This window comes from Leucoraja erinacea, chromosome 1 (genome assembly GCF_028641065.1).
Source record: "Leucoraja erinacea ecotype New England chromosome 1, Leri_hhj_1, whole genome shotgun sequence".
In the NCBI taxonomy this organism is placed as follows: Eukaryota; Metazoa; Chordata; class Chondrichthyes; order Rajiformes; family Rajidae; genus Leucoraja; species Leucoraja erinaceus.
Genome location: NC_073377.1, coordinates 102778260 through 102791050, shown reverse-complemented (window position 1 = coordinate 102791050; position 12791 = coordinate 102778260). Strand labels below are relative to the sequence as shown.

The window sequence follows — 12791 nt, the reverse complement described above, 5'->3', positions numbered from 1 at the left end:
ATCACATCTTCGTGAAAAAATGACGTGGTAATGGTAACATTTTTACATATTCTGGTAGACATTTTTCCCCTGGAGTCCAAAATTGCCTTATCTGAATATTTAATGCTTTATTTCTTGTTATTAATGAAAATGTTCAAAAACTTGACAAAGCTTTGTATTTAAAAATGACTGTCTTTCACTGATGACGTCACAATGGGTCTGCATGCCTTCTTCCTTGCGCTGTGAGTGACGTCACCCTCCCACCTCCCCCCATTATTCAAAAGACGCAGCTGGAGTTGAAATTGGACTGTCAACTGAAGACCCAAGATCATAGCTGAAGACTGCGGCAGCCCAACTCGCGGTCCTTTGGTTGATGCTCACTCGCTCACTTGCTCGCCCCCTCGCCGTCTCGCCCCTTCTCAGCCTCACCCCCTCACCCCCTCGCCCCCTCACCGCCTTGCTCGGGGTTCTGGTGTCGGCGCATGGTGGGGAGGTTGCTGCCGCTCTCTGCCTCTGTCGCTTCCCTTTCGCTGTCCTCAGCCTCTGCCCGCTACATCTGCCCTCTGCCCTGCCTCTACCCCTACCTCTGCCCTCTGCCCTCCTCCCTCTGCCCTCTAGCCTCTGCCCTCTGCCCTCTGCCCTTGGTCTCTGGCCTCTGCCCTCTGCCCTCTGCCCTTGGTCTCTGGCCTCTGCCCTCTGCCCTTGGCCTCTGTCCTCTGCCCTCTGCCCTCTGCCCTCTGCCCTCTGCCCTGCCTCTACCCCTATATCTGCCCTCTGCCCTGCCTCTACCCCTATCTCTGCCCTCTGTCCTCTGCCCTCTGCCCTCTGCCTCAAAGATCCTATAGCGGAGCAAGATGGCCTACTCCTACGAAAAACATGTAGTATGGTCATGGGCAGATTAATGGATATTTATAGGACCCATTTCAGTAACCATCCTCCGCCATCTTGCTTCCGCCATCTTGCTTTTATTTATTACTTCTGTGGCATATTGAAAATTATATTTAGCCTGTTCAATCTCTCAGTGTAGTTAGATCATAGAGCTCAGATAGACGAGTCCTCATAGCCACATCCTTGTAAAAATCTTCTCCTCAAGAGCATTTTCTTTCTACCTCTGTTTTATTTAATGCAGAATAAGAACATATTGACTCTGTTTTGTACTGAGAATTTTATTAGGTCTGCCCGAACTTTCACTATAGTTCAGATCTTAGAGCTGGGTGCTCCCCTTTGTCTCAGATACAGTTGAGGCCTCAATAGACAATAGACAATAGGTGCAGGAGTAGGCCAATTGGCCCTTCGAGCCAGCACCGCCTTTCAACGTGATCATGGCTGATCATCCCCAATCAATACCCCGTTCCTCCCATTCCTCCCCATATCCCCTGACTGCTATTTTTAAGAGCCCTATCTAGCTCTCTCTTGAAAGCATCCAGAGAACCTACCTCCACTGCCCTCTGAGGCAGAGAATTCCACAGACTCACAACTCTCTTGGAGAAAAAGTGTTTCTTCGTCTACGTTCTAAATGGCTCACTCCTTATTCTTAAACAATCCTGGTTCTGGACTTCCCCAACAACTTCCTGCCTCTAGTGGGTCCAAGCCCTTAATAATCTTATATGTTTCAATATGTTACCCTCTCATCCTTCTAAACTCCAGAGTGTACAAGCCCAGCTGCTCCATTACCTGCATGTTTACTTTCATAGACTGATGTACAAGGAACCCCAGATCCCGTTGTACTTCCCCTTTTGCCAACTTGATGCCATATAGGTAGTGCTGGAATAGGTGTAGGAGTACTAGTTGCCTCATGGCAACATCCTTGTAAAAATCTTATCAAGAGTTATTTAATGCAGAATAAGACCATATTGACTGCATGATATTTTCTGTAATTTCAGATGTCGACAGTGTGTCCAGAATACTTGCAAACATGATCTCCTACACCAAACTGCAGAGTATTTGTCAGATAACTGCCGTCTTATGTACATTGTGTGAAGTTGTGATTTGTTAGCTGCGCAAAACAATGCAAATGGTGATTTATTGATTATTGTATCTACGTTGAACGTTTGCTCTTTGGTGTAAGTACGGGTGGAGCTATCATTGTGTTACATACGTTGAATTGTACATCACTTTCACTGGTTAGCTGATATGCTGAACACTGCAACCCTGTATATCTCGCGCACAGAATAATGTGAATTATGTAAATCTTACTATGCATGTCAGAAATAAAGTGTTAACCATGTTAATGGATTTCTATTATGAATTATTTAAAATTGAGTGGGTTGGTGCAATATTGGTACCATATGCTGCTAATGTGTCGCTATCAGATATTCAGTGTTAAAAAGAGAAATAAATTGCAATAAAAGCAAAACGATGTTCCTTCCAGAGCGTGTGGGGAGTCTGGCTTGGATCAGCATGGCTGAGCCACCTAAGTGAAGTTGCAGGGAGGTTTACAATGTTTTTTTTATTTCATGTTGTCCCTTGTCTAGTCTGAAATAAAGTTCATCATTGGATATAAAAATCGGAAGAAATGTAAATGTGTGTGTTATATTATTATATACATCTATATCACATTCATGTATGTGTGTTCTTTCCAGCACAATCTAATCAGTTGTATGCTCGCTAAATAAAACCATCCTTAAGTTATACATCATTTGTAAATCTTGCTTAAAAAAATTTAATTTTGTGAAATACTTAATTTAGATAACCCCACCATTTACAGACAGATCTCATTCCACTCTCTGGCTATTGGGAAGACCAGACCCATTTTATTGTTGAGAAACAACTCCATAGACACAAAAACATTCAGTAACATTCCAGGGCCAGAGCAACTGGAATCTTCATATTGCTATTATTTTCCCAAATACTGCAGTTGTGAACAGTGTGATTAGATGAATAAATTACAGAGTGCAAGTGTAATATAAAATCAACTCAAACACAGCATATGAGCCATTTAAAAAGAAATGATTTAAAAAACATTAAAAAATAAAATTACCAGTCAAAATTTATAAACATTTTATTCTTTAACAAGAATTAACAGAATTATGAATCTAACCCTATATCACACACACAAACTGTTCCCCCGCAACGTTGATTACACTGCGAGTCGGGTCGGGTAGGTTCCGGTTACTACAAAATCAACTCAAACACAGCATATGAGAAATTAAAAAGAAATGATTTAAAAAACATTAAAAAAAGAAAATTACCGGTCAAATTTTATTCTTTAACAAGAATTATGAACTAACAGAATTATGAATCTAACCCTATATCACACACACACTCTCCCTCTCTAGCCACACCTGCGCTGTTGGGGGCTATGCGTGAGTGGATAGGTCGGGGGATGGGGTAAAAGGAGCGGGGGGGTGGGGTAAAAAATATTAATAATATTTATAATATCTAGGGGAATGGTTAGTGTGTGTGTGTGTGTGTGTGTGTGTGTGTGTGTGTGTGTGTGTGTGTGTGTGTGTGTGTGTGTGTGTGTGTGTGTGTGTGTGTGTGTGTGTGTGTGTGTGTGTGTGTGTGTGTGTGTGTGTGTGTGTGTGTGTGTGTGGATGTGGTTAGTATGTGTGTGTGTGGATGTGGTTAGTGTGTGTGCCCGCATACTAGAGGCCCACGAGAGGAAGATGACCAAGTATGAAGAACTGGTCATAGACTGCCGTAAGCAGGGCTGGAAGGCAAGGTGTATGCCCATCATGGTTGGCTGCAGAGGCTTTGCAGGGTAATTGCTCTACAAAGCCTTGAGTGCACTGGGCATCAAGGGAGTGGCGAGGAGAAGAGCCATCAAGAACACCACAGAGGCAGCGGAGAAGGCCTCGAGATGGCTCTGGATCAGGAGAGAAGGTCCATGGGAGGAGCAAATGCCACCTGAACACAAGTCGTGGTCAGGTCAACCATGACTGGGTCGCCTGAGTGAGGGAATCTGATGTTGAAAGACCCAATGACCCCAGTTTACATCACTGATGATGTGTTCAGGAGCATCAATAGACGTATTTTTTATCAATCTCCACGATTATAACTCTTCAATGTCTGTCTTCTTTTTTCTGACTGTCTGAGGATTCCTGGTTTTCATCAGCAATCAATTGATGGCCACACAAGAAACTATAGATGTTGGAATCGAGTAAAACGCAAAGTGTTGAAATAACGAAATTTTTACTTTAGACTTTGGTGAAACAGCATGGAAACAGGCCCTTTGGCCCATCAAGTCCAGATCGACCAGCGATCACCCCATACTTGCACTATCCTGCATTCATTCATCATCGTTGAAATCATTAGCGATGCACTGGTGCTGGTTTCCAACGGGAACGGTGACGGTTGCCCCGCACATCTCTGTCCTCCAGTTCCTGCAGACTTCTGCCGCTGTAAGTACAGGATTTTGGTATGTGTGCTTTATCATCTTTCCCTTTTGCGTACCACAATAATCGCAACTTCTACTGAAGGAAGGTACCTACTCACTGGGGTCAATTTATAATTTTACCAAAGCCAATTAACCTATAGACCTGCACATTTTTGGAGTGTGGGAGGAATCCCAAGTACCCGGAGAAAATCCACGCGGTCACAGGGAGAAAGTACAAACTCCATTCAGACAGCAACTGTAGTCAGGATGGAAACTGGGTATCTAGAAACAACTGTGCTACTCCATGAAGGGAATTGATAGGTGACGTTTTAGGTGGGTCCCTATATTACCAAACCTGTAAGTTCTGGAATTCATACTTTAAACCTTTTTATTTCTCTCCTTTCATCTCCTCAAGGCATTACTTTCAGATTCACCAAAACTTTGATCATAATCTCTTTACATTATAATGTCATGTTTGTCTGTCTGTATTCCTATTAAGTATCTTGGAATGTTTATTATGCCAAATAGCTACATGTTTCATTTTCAGTTTGGAGGTACAGCATGGAAATAGACCCTTTAGTCCATCAAGTCCATGCTGAACATGTCATCCATGAAACTCATTAACTTTAATATCAAGCAATTTAACACAAGAACTAAAACAAACCAGATTTTAAAATATCACAAACACAATTATTTTTATTTAAACTAAAAATGCAGAGAAATAAAAATAATTCTTAAAATTAATGCAGATTATTCATTTATTTATCAATTCTGTGGGATCCCTCTCATTGACAAGCCAGCATTTATTGCCAATAGCAAGCAAATTGAATAACAACTTAATAATTTGATAAAATCCACATAAAATATACCGTGGGAAATATTGCAGCCATTTCAAGAAGTTTATGTAAATAGCGAACTTAATTAGTAATATCTTATTAAAATCGTATTGTGTAGACATCATGCTTTGACAAGTGGAAATATTAGAAACAAAGTAGGAAATTGTAGAACAAGCTCTCAGAAGTTATAGAGCGAAGCGTTCAGTTGCATCATTTGTAATAGTTGAGGTGATCCAGAAGTGGAATTGAGTTCAATCGATTAATTTCTTAGTTTTGGGTCCAAAGCCTGAAAAATAAAATCATTTTTCAATTTTCTCATTTATAATGTACCTCACGATATGTTCAGTAAATACATTACAAGGTGAGATAAAACGGTACTTTATATAAGCTGAGAAATATCATCACTGCTGATGAAACACATTGAGAAAGCAGGAGAGTCTCTCCCATCTGTCCCAACAATTATAGAAACATAGAAACATAGAAAATAGGTGCAGGAGTAGGCCATTGGGCCCTTCGAGCCTGCACCGCCATTCAATATGATCATGGCTGATCATCCAACTCAGTATCCTGTACCTGCCTTCTCTCCATACCCCCTAATCCCTTTAGCCACAGGGGCCACATAAAACTCCCTCTTAAATATAGCCAATGAACTGGCCTCAACTACCTTCTGTGGCAGAGAATTCCAGAGATTCACCACTCTCTGTGTGAAAAATATTTTTCTCATCTCGGTCCTAAAACATTTCCCGCTTATCTTTAAACTGTGACCCCTTGTTCTGGACTTCCCCAACATCGGGAACAATCTTCCTGCGTCTAGCCTGTCCAACCCCTTAAGAGTTTTGTAAGTTTCTATAAGATCCCCCCTCAATCTTCTAAATTCTAGCGAGTACAAGCCGAGTCTCTCCAGTCTTTCGTCATATGAAAGTACTGCATCCCAGGAATCAGTCTGAAGAACCTTCTCTGTACTCACTCTATGGCAAGAATGTCCTTCCTCAGATTAGAAGACCAAAACTGTACGCAATACTCCAGGTGTGGTCTCACCAAGACCCTGTACCACTGCAGTAGAACCTCCCTGCTCCTATACTCAAATCCTTTTGCTATGAATGCTAACATACCATTCGCTTTCTTCACTGCCTGTTGCACCTGCATGCCTACTTTCAATGACTGGTGTACCATGACACCCAGGTCTCGTTGCATCTCCCCTTTTCCTAATCGGCCACCATTCAGATAATAATCTACTTTCCTGTTTTTGCCACCAAAGTGGATAACCTCACATTTATCCACATTATACTGCATCTGCCATGCATTTGCTGCATCTGCCATGCATTTGATCTGCCATGCAATTATGCATGTTATAATATCACTACTAACCATAACTTTACTCAATCAATTCATTGAACCATAGAATTATAGAAACATACAACACAAGTGGGGCGGCACAGTGGCACAACGGTAGAGTTGCTGCCTTACAGTGCTTTCAGCGCCAGAGACCTGGGTTTGATCTCGACTATGGGTGCTGTCTGTAAGGAGCTTGTATGTTTTCCCCATGATCGCGTGGGTTTTCTCCAAGATCTTCGGTTACCCCCTCAACTCCAAAGACATACAGGTTTGTAAGTTAATTGGCTTGGTATAAAAGTAACTTGTCTCTAGTGTGTGGAGGATAATGTTAATATGCGGGGATTGCTGGTTGACGCGGACTTGCTGGGCTGATGGGCCTGTAACCGCGCTATATCTCTAAATTAATTAAAAAAATTAATATTAAAAAGAACCAGGTCCTGATGAAACACCACGTCCATGCCGACCATAGTAACTATCGAAGGTACACAAAAATGCCAGTGCCCCTTTAATATAAAGGGCTGTGCCTCGTGATCGAGAGCAGGTGACCTTGGAGAAGTGTCCGTGGGTGGGGCAGAATAAATCATCCTTACAAGATGTCGGACGTGTTTTCCTTCTGCTTGTGCTAGTCACAACAGGGCCTTACATGGTCTCAAACATTACAGCCAGATCTGAATTCGACTAGCTACATAACTACTGTGGCTAATAGAACAGATCAGAGGCTGGGTGCCCTTCAGCAGGTATCTCAGATGTTTGCACCCCAAAGCCTAGTCACCGTCTACAAGGCATAAGCCAGGAGCATAATAGAATCCTCTCCCTTTGCCTGTGTTAGCTCCAACAACACTCAAGCAACTCAACAACATCCACCAACTTGGCATTCTTTACCACCTTCAATAATAACCTATCCCTGCAGTGAGTACCATTAACAAAATGCATTACAGCTACTCACCTCGGACACTAAGAGCATTTTCCAAACCTGTAACTTCTCTTGCAGGGACAAAGGCAGTAAACACATGGGGACAACATCATCTGCAGCTTCCTCTCCAAGTCCAATACCATCTCATTTTGGAATATTTCCTCAATCAATCATTGGTGTTGAATCTTAATCCTGCAACCTCCTATCATGGCAAAGATGGGAGCACCTTCATCTGAGAACCGCAACAGTTCAAGAGGAAGGTTCATCGGCATTATCCCAAAGACAATTAGGGATGGTGACTAAATGTAGGCCCTATCAGTGTCATTCAAATCCTGAAAAATCTTTCAAATACATTGGAATACCAACCAGCCTTAAAGATGGCCTTCAACCATTTGGCACGGGGATTCACACAGATTTTTTTCCCACTTTTCATCTTGACTCTGTGAAAAGAAGATACATTTTAGAATCTAATCCACAGAAATTGAATGCCTTCCTCTGAAAGGCAGAGGCTTCAGCAAAAATTAGAAAGAAAGCTGTTAGGATTTGCTTCAACACGATTTCATTAAAAATAATTTAAATAAAGAACACACATTAATACAAAAGCGGGTGGAGGGGTTACTCCTTTGATTCAAATGTAATGTGAAGACTCACATTATCTCCAGGCTCTCACAGTTCAAACCTCTGGGAATATATTTAATGCTCTTCATGAACTTCGGGCGAATAAATTTCCAGGTTGATTGAATGCATTGACAACGTCTTTGGATTTTTAAGGTGGGAATACCTGTGAATGGATATTATGGCTGTATTCATTGGAATTATACTCAATTCACTTCTTAGATATTAGTAATCAGTGCACTGCTGAAACACTGTCTGATATTAAAACATAATGATGCAGAATTTGGACATTCGCTTTCCCATCTCCTGAGGCTCCACACATAGTTGACCACTTTGGTTTCTGAGGGAATTTATTCTCTCTCTGATTACTCTTTTCCCTTAAAATACATAAATTATTATTGGATTCTTCTTGAACTGGCAGAGCCATCTCATGGCCCCTTTTGCCCTGATTTTGTTCTTAAGTACACTCCTCAATCTTCTACATTCCTCCAGGGATACACTTGATCCCAGCTGCCTACACCCACACATGCCTCTTTTTGTTTCCTGACCAAAACCTCAATTTCGTTCAACATCCAGGATGCCTTAAGGGGCTGTTCATTCTAACAAGAAATGCCCTTCATTCTAACAAGAAATGCATGCCTTGAACTCTCCCCATCACATTGTCAAGGAGGCTTTGAGAAAATCCTTGTATGATTCGCTCTGTCCACTGGGCAATCATTTCCCGTGGTTGAGTCTGTTTCAGCATGGTGGTGCTGGGCGTGTGAGTTTTGGGCCCGATTTCCCATTGGGGACCTATTCAGCAGCCTTGTCAACCTGCACTGCCCTCATCAATACATTATGTAATGTCTTAAACATTCAATCAAGTTGATCAGTTGATCTTCTCCCTTTAGCAAAACTATTCTGAGTCTTCCATTAATCACTTCCTATCAAAGTATATATGAATCCTCATCCTCGGATTTTCTTCAAATAACTTATTTCTTTTGAAGGAAGATAGAGCCGGGAAACCTGTGGTCCCTAGTTTAAATGGACAATGTGCGAGACACAATCTTTAAAGATAAACAAATAAAACTGCAGCTACTGGAATCTGAACCAAAAATAGGAATATTGGAAGAACTCAGCCTATCTACTTGACTGAGATAAGACTGAGTGTGGATATGATAAAAAAAAGTTGCTTTAAATGTATTTCTGGTGCACCACAAACATAGCTTCAGCAATATTCTTATTGATACATCATGGCTTACATTGTCTTAATTTGGTCTTTGGCTGAAAATGAATTTCTTCAGTCAAACAGTTCTACTCTGTAGCAGTAACTCAGCAGGTCAGCTAGCATCTCTAGAGAACAGATTCAATTTAATTTAACATGAATAGATGACGTTTCGGGTTAGTAAACAAGAAGCTGTCTGACCCATTGAGTGACTCCAATACGTTATGCTTTTTTTGTAAACCAGGAGTGGCTTCTCTTTCAGAAATCCCTCCTTCAATACCCAATTATTGATTATAATTGAAAGAAGAGATTTTTGTGCAACTGAACGGCAGAGAAGGCTTGAGGAACTGAATATCCTATTTCGAGCTCTTGAGTCTATGTTTTTTATCCTGCCTTTCTCTAAGACTTTATTCAATGAGTGACTCCATGGAAATAACAACCACTTTGAAAAATGGGAGAATGTTGATTAAATCATTTAGGATTTCTCACCATTTTTGGCTGTAATTGTATTCATGCTGTGAAGTTTAAATCAGCCGGCTGCCATTATAATTCAATGAGAATAACTATGCACAAGTAGTTGCATAATTATTATCAGTCCAAAATTATTTGCTTAAATTATTTGAAGATTTACAGAGACATTTTTCTTTCTTTTAGATGTACATTGTTTTTACCCTCTGCAAATGTGGAGCATTGAATTCCAAACGCTTACAATATAAATTAGAAAGGGAAAGACATTTCCGGTAAATCTCAAACATAATATCTTTGATTGACCTGTTCCTTCACTTTATGGTGAAAAGTACCTCTGATAAAAATACATTGAACATTTTTTTAAATGATATTTTCCAAATAACTTTACATGTCTAAATAGCGGCATGAACTTGGAGTCAAAAAACCAAGATGAACTCAGTTACAACATTCTTTGCCACATCCCAGAGCAATGAGACGTAAAACAAATCACAACCTACCATGAGCAGCAAAGGCACACAGAAGCAGAAGCAGAATTGCCATGGTAGATGTCCTGCTCATTTTTACTTCACTGTTGATTCGTCCTCTGCTGAGGAATCCTCTGTTTGTCCACGACTCTGTCCTTCCTCTCTGTTGGTGTTTGACTGAAGAGTGGTGCACTGAAATCCCTTTTATTGACCTCTTCCACTTTCAATTTGCACAATGTTTGGAGGTGAATTTTGTCAAAGAGGGAAACTCCTGAGGAACTTCCCAAACTTGAGTAAAGCAAACTTTAACTATTCTGTCTTTCATCGCTATGTAAAATCCACACGGAAAATCACTCCATGCAGAGGATGGGATGAGTTATCTTGAACTATCTAAACATTTTGAGAAGACCTTAAACTGCTCCTCATCTGCTTTGCTGTGATTGCACTTCCAGAAACTATTTTTGTGTTTCTTGCATCCATTGTATTGTGCCTGAGTATTCTATAATTGTAGGTCATTTTAATTGTTTCAGAGGCAATCAAACTAATCTAATAGCTTTAACATCTGGTTCAGTCAAGGGAGTGGTTAAATAATCTGGGATATACATTTCACATTAAAGATCAGGTAACCAAAACATGGTTATATAGTGCTCCACATAACAGCCTGGGTGAGTGCCCCACTGTTGCAGATCAACTCTACATTAAATCTCCCCATGGCTCAAGTAGGACCCTGGCACAAATTTGTTACAAGCAGCTGACTCTGACCAAATCAATGAGGTTATGAGGATAGAATGATGTTGCCTGTTATAGATCACATCTAATGGCACAGTCTGAACAAACCTTGCCCGCAAAAATATTTGGTTACAATTGAAAACATCCAATCATCAATAAAAATTAAAGAAGCAAAAAAAAATTATAACATTGCTTTATTTTTAGAACATAGAACAGGAACTGTTCCCAACATGATGGCAAGTTAATATCCTCTGCCTGCACGTGACCCATATCTGAAGAAGGGTCTCGACCTGGAACATCACCCATTCCTTCTCTCCAGAGATGCTGCCTGTCCTGCTGTGTCACTCCAGCACTTTGTGTCTATCTTTGCTTTAAACTCACATCTACAGTTCTTTCCTACACGTCTCTACCTTTTCATGTGCGTATCTAAAATCTTCCACCACCACTCCTGGTAATGCATTCCAGGCCCCCACCATAATAAGTGTAAAAAAACGCCCCCACATCCTTTTAGACGTTCCCCCTCTGACATTAAAATTATGCCCTCTATTTTTGATATCTCCAAACTGGGACCCAGGCTCTGACTGTCCATCCTGTCTATGTCTCTCACAACTTGATACATTTCCATCAGGCCTCCCTTCAGCTTCAATTTTTTAATTAACAAAACAATTGAAATTATTTGCAAACACTTAATGCACATAAATGCATTTAAATTTACCCAATTAAGTCAAAAGCAAGGGATTTTCTTTTACAAAGGTAAGTATGGATAGTGTTACTATTAGTGTTAGACAGTTGATTATTGATATGACAAAGTCTAAGGTGGAGACAAGAAACTGTAGATGCTGCCTGGCCCATTGAATTACTCCAGCACTTCCAGTGTTCTTTGGAATAAGATGCTTGTTGACATTTTAGAGAAGAAACAGATCTAATAGTTGAATTTTTCAATGTATTTTAAACAGAGGTACTTTCCACCATATTGTGAAAGTGAATATCAATAAAGGATGTCATGTTTGAGGTTTACAGGAAATGTCTTTCAATTTAATGTAATTTATATTATGGTGTGTTTGCTCAGCATTTGCAAAGGGCGACAGTGATTTACTATCTTTAAAAGATAGAAGAAATGGCTTTGTAAGCCTTCGTAAGTTACCATAGAAGCATTTGATCGAGATGCATCGTAGCTTAATTTGGGAACAGCTCCATCCAGAACCACCAGACTGATTCCTGGGATGTCAGGATTTTCATATGAAGAAAGACTGGATAGAATCGGCTTGTACTCGCTAGAATTTAGAAGATTGAGGGGGGATCTTATAGAAACGTACAAAATTCCTAAGGGGGTTGGACAGGCTAGATGCAGGAAGATTGTTCCTGATGTTGGGGAAGTCCAGAACTAGGGGTCACAGTTTAAGGATAAGGGGGAAATCCTTTAGGACCGAGATGAGATAAACATTTTTCACACAGAGAGTTGTGAATCTCTGGAATTCTCTGCCACAGAAGGTAGTTGAGGACAGTTCATTGGCTATATTTAAGAGGGAGTTAGATGTAGCCCTTGTGGCTAATGGGATCACGGGGTATGGAGAGAAGGCAGGTACAGGATTCTGAGTTGGATGATCAGCCATGATCATATAGAATGGCGGTGCAGGCTCGAAGGGCCGAATGGCCTACTCCTGCACCTATTTTCTATGTTTCTATGTTTCTATAAGAAATTATAGAGAATCGTGGACGCAGCCCAGACCATCACACAAAACAACCTCCCTTCCATTAACACTATGTACAACTCATGCTGCCTCGGCAAGGCCAGCAGCATAATCAAGGACGAGTCGCACCATGGCCACTCCCTCTTCTCCCTCTCTCATCGGGCAAAACGTATAGAAGTGTGAAAACGCACCCCTCCAGATTCAGGGACATTTTCTTACCAGCTATTATCAGGCAATTG

The 12791-nt window shown here is 40.9% G+C and overlaps 1 protein-coding gene across 1 annotated transcript; it reads right to left on the bottom strand.

The window, feature by feature from the left end:
* Positions 1-3577: 3577 nt before the first annotated feature.
* On the bottom strand, positions 3578-12584 carry LOC129700171 (interleukin-8-like). Its single transcript, XM_055640432.1, has 4 exons — positions 10166-12584; positions 8033-8162; positions 7748-7821; positions 3578-5419 (listed from the first exon to the last, which is right to left on the bottom strand). The coding sequence occupies exons 1-4, from the start codon at positions 10224-10226 to the stop codon at positions 5385-5387; spliced, it is 300 nt and encodes a 99-aa protein (XP_055496407.1). The 5' UTR covers positions 10227-12584; the 3' UTR covers positions 3578-5384.
* Positions 12585-12791: the final 207 nt, after the last annotated feature.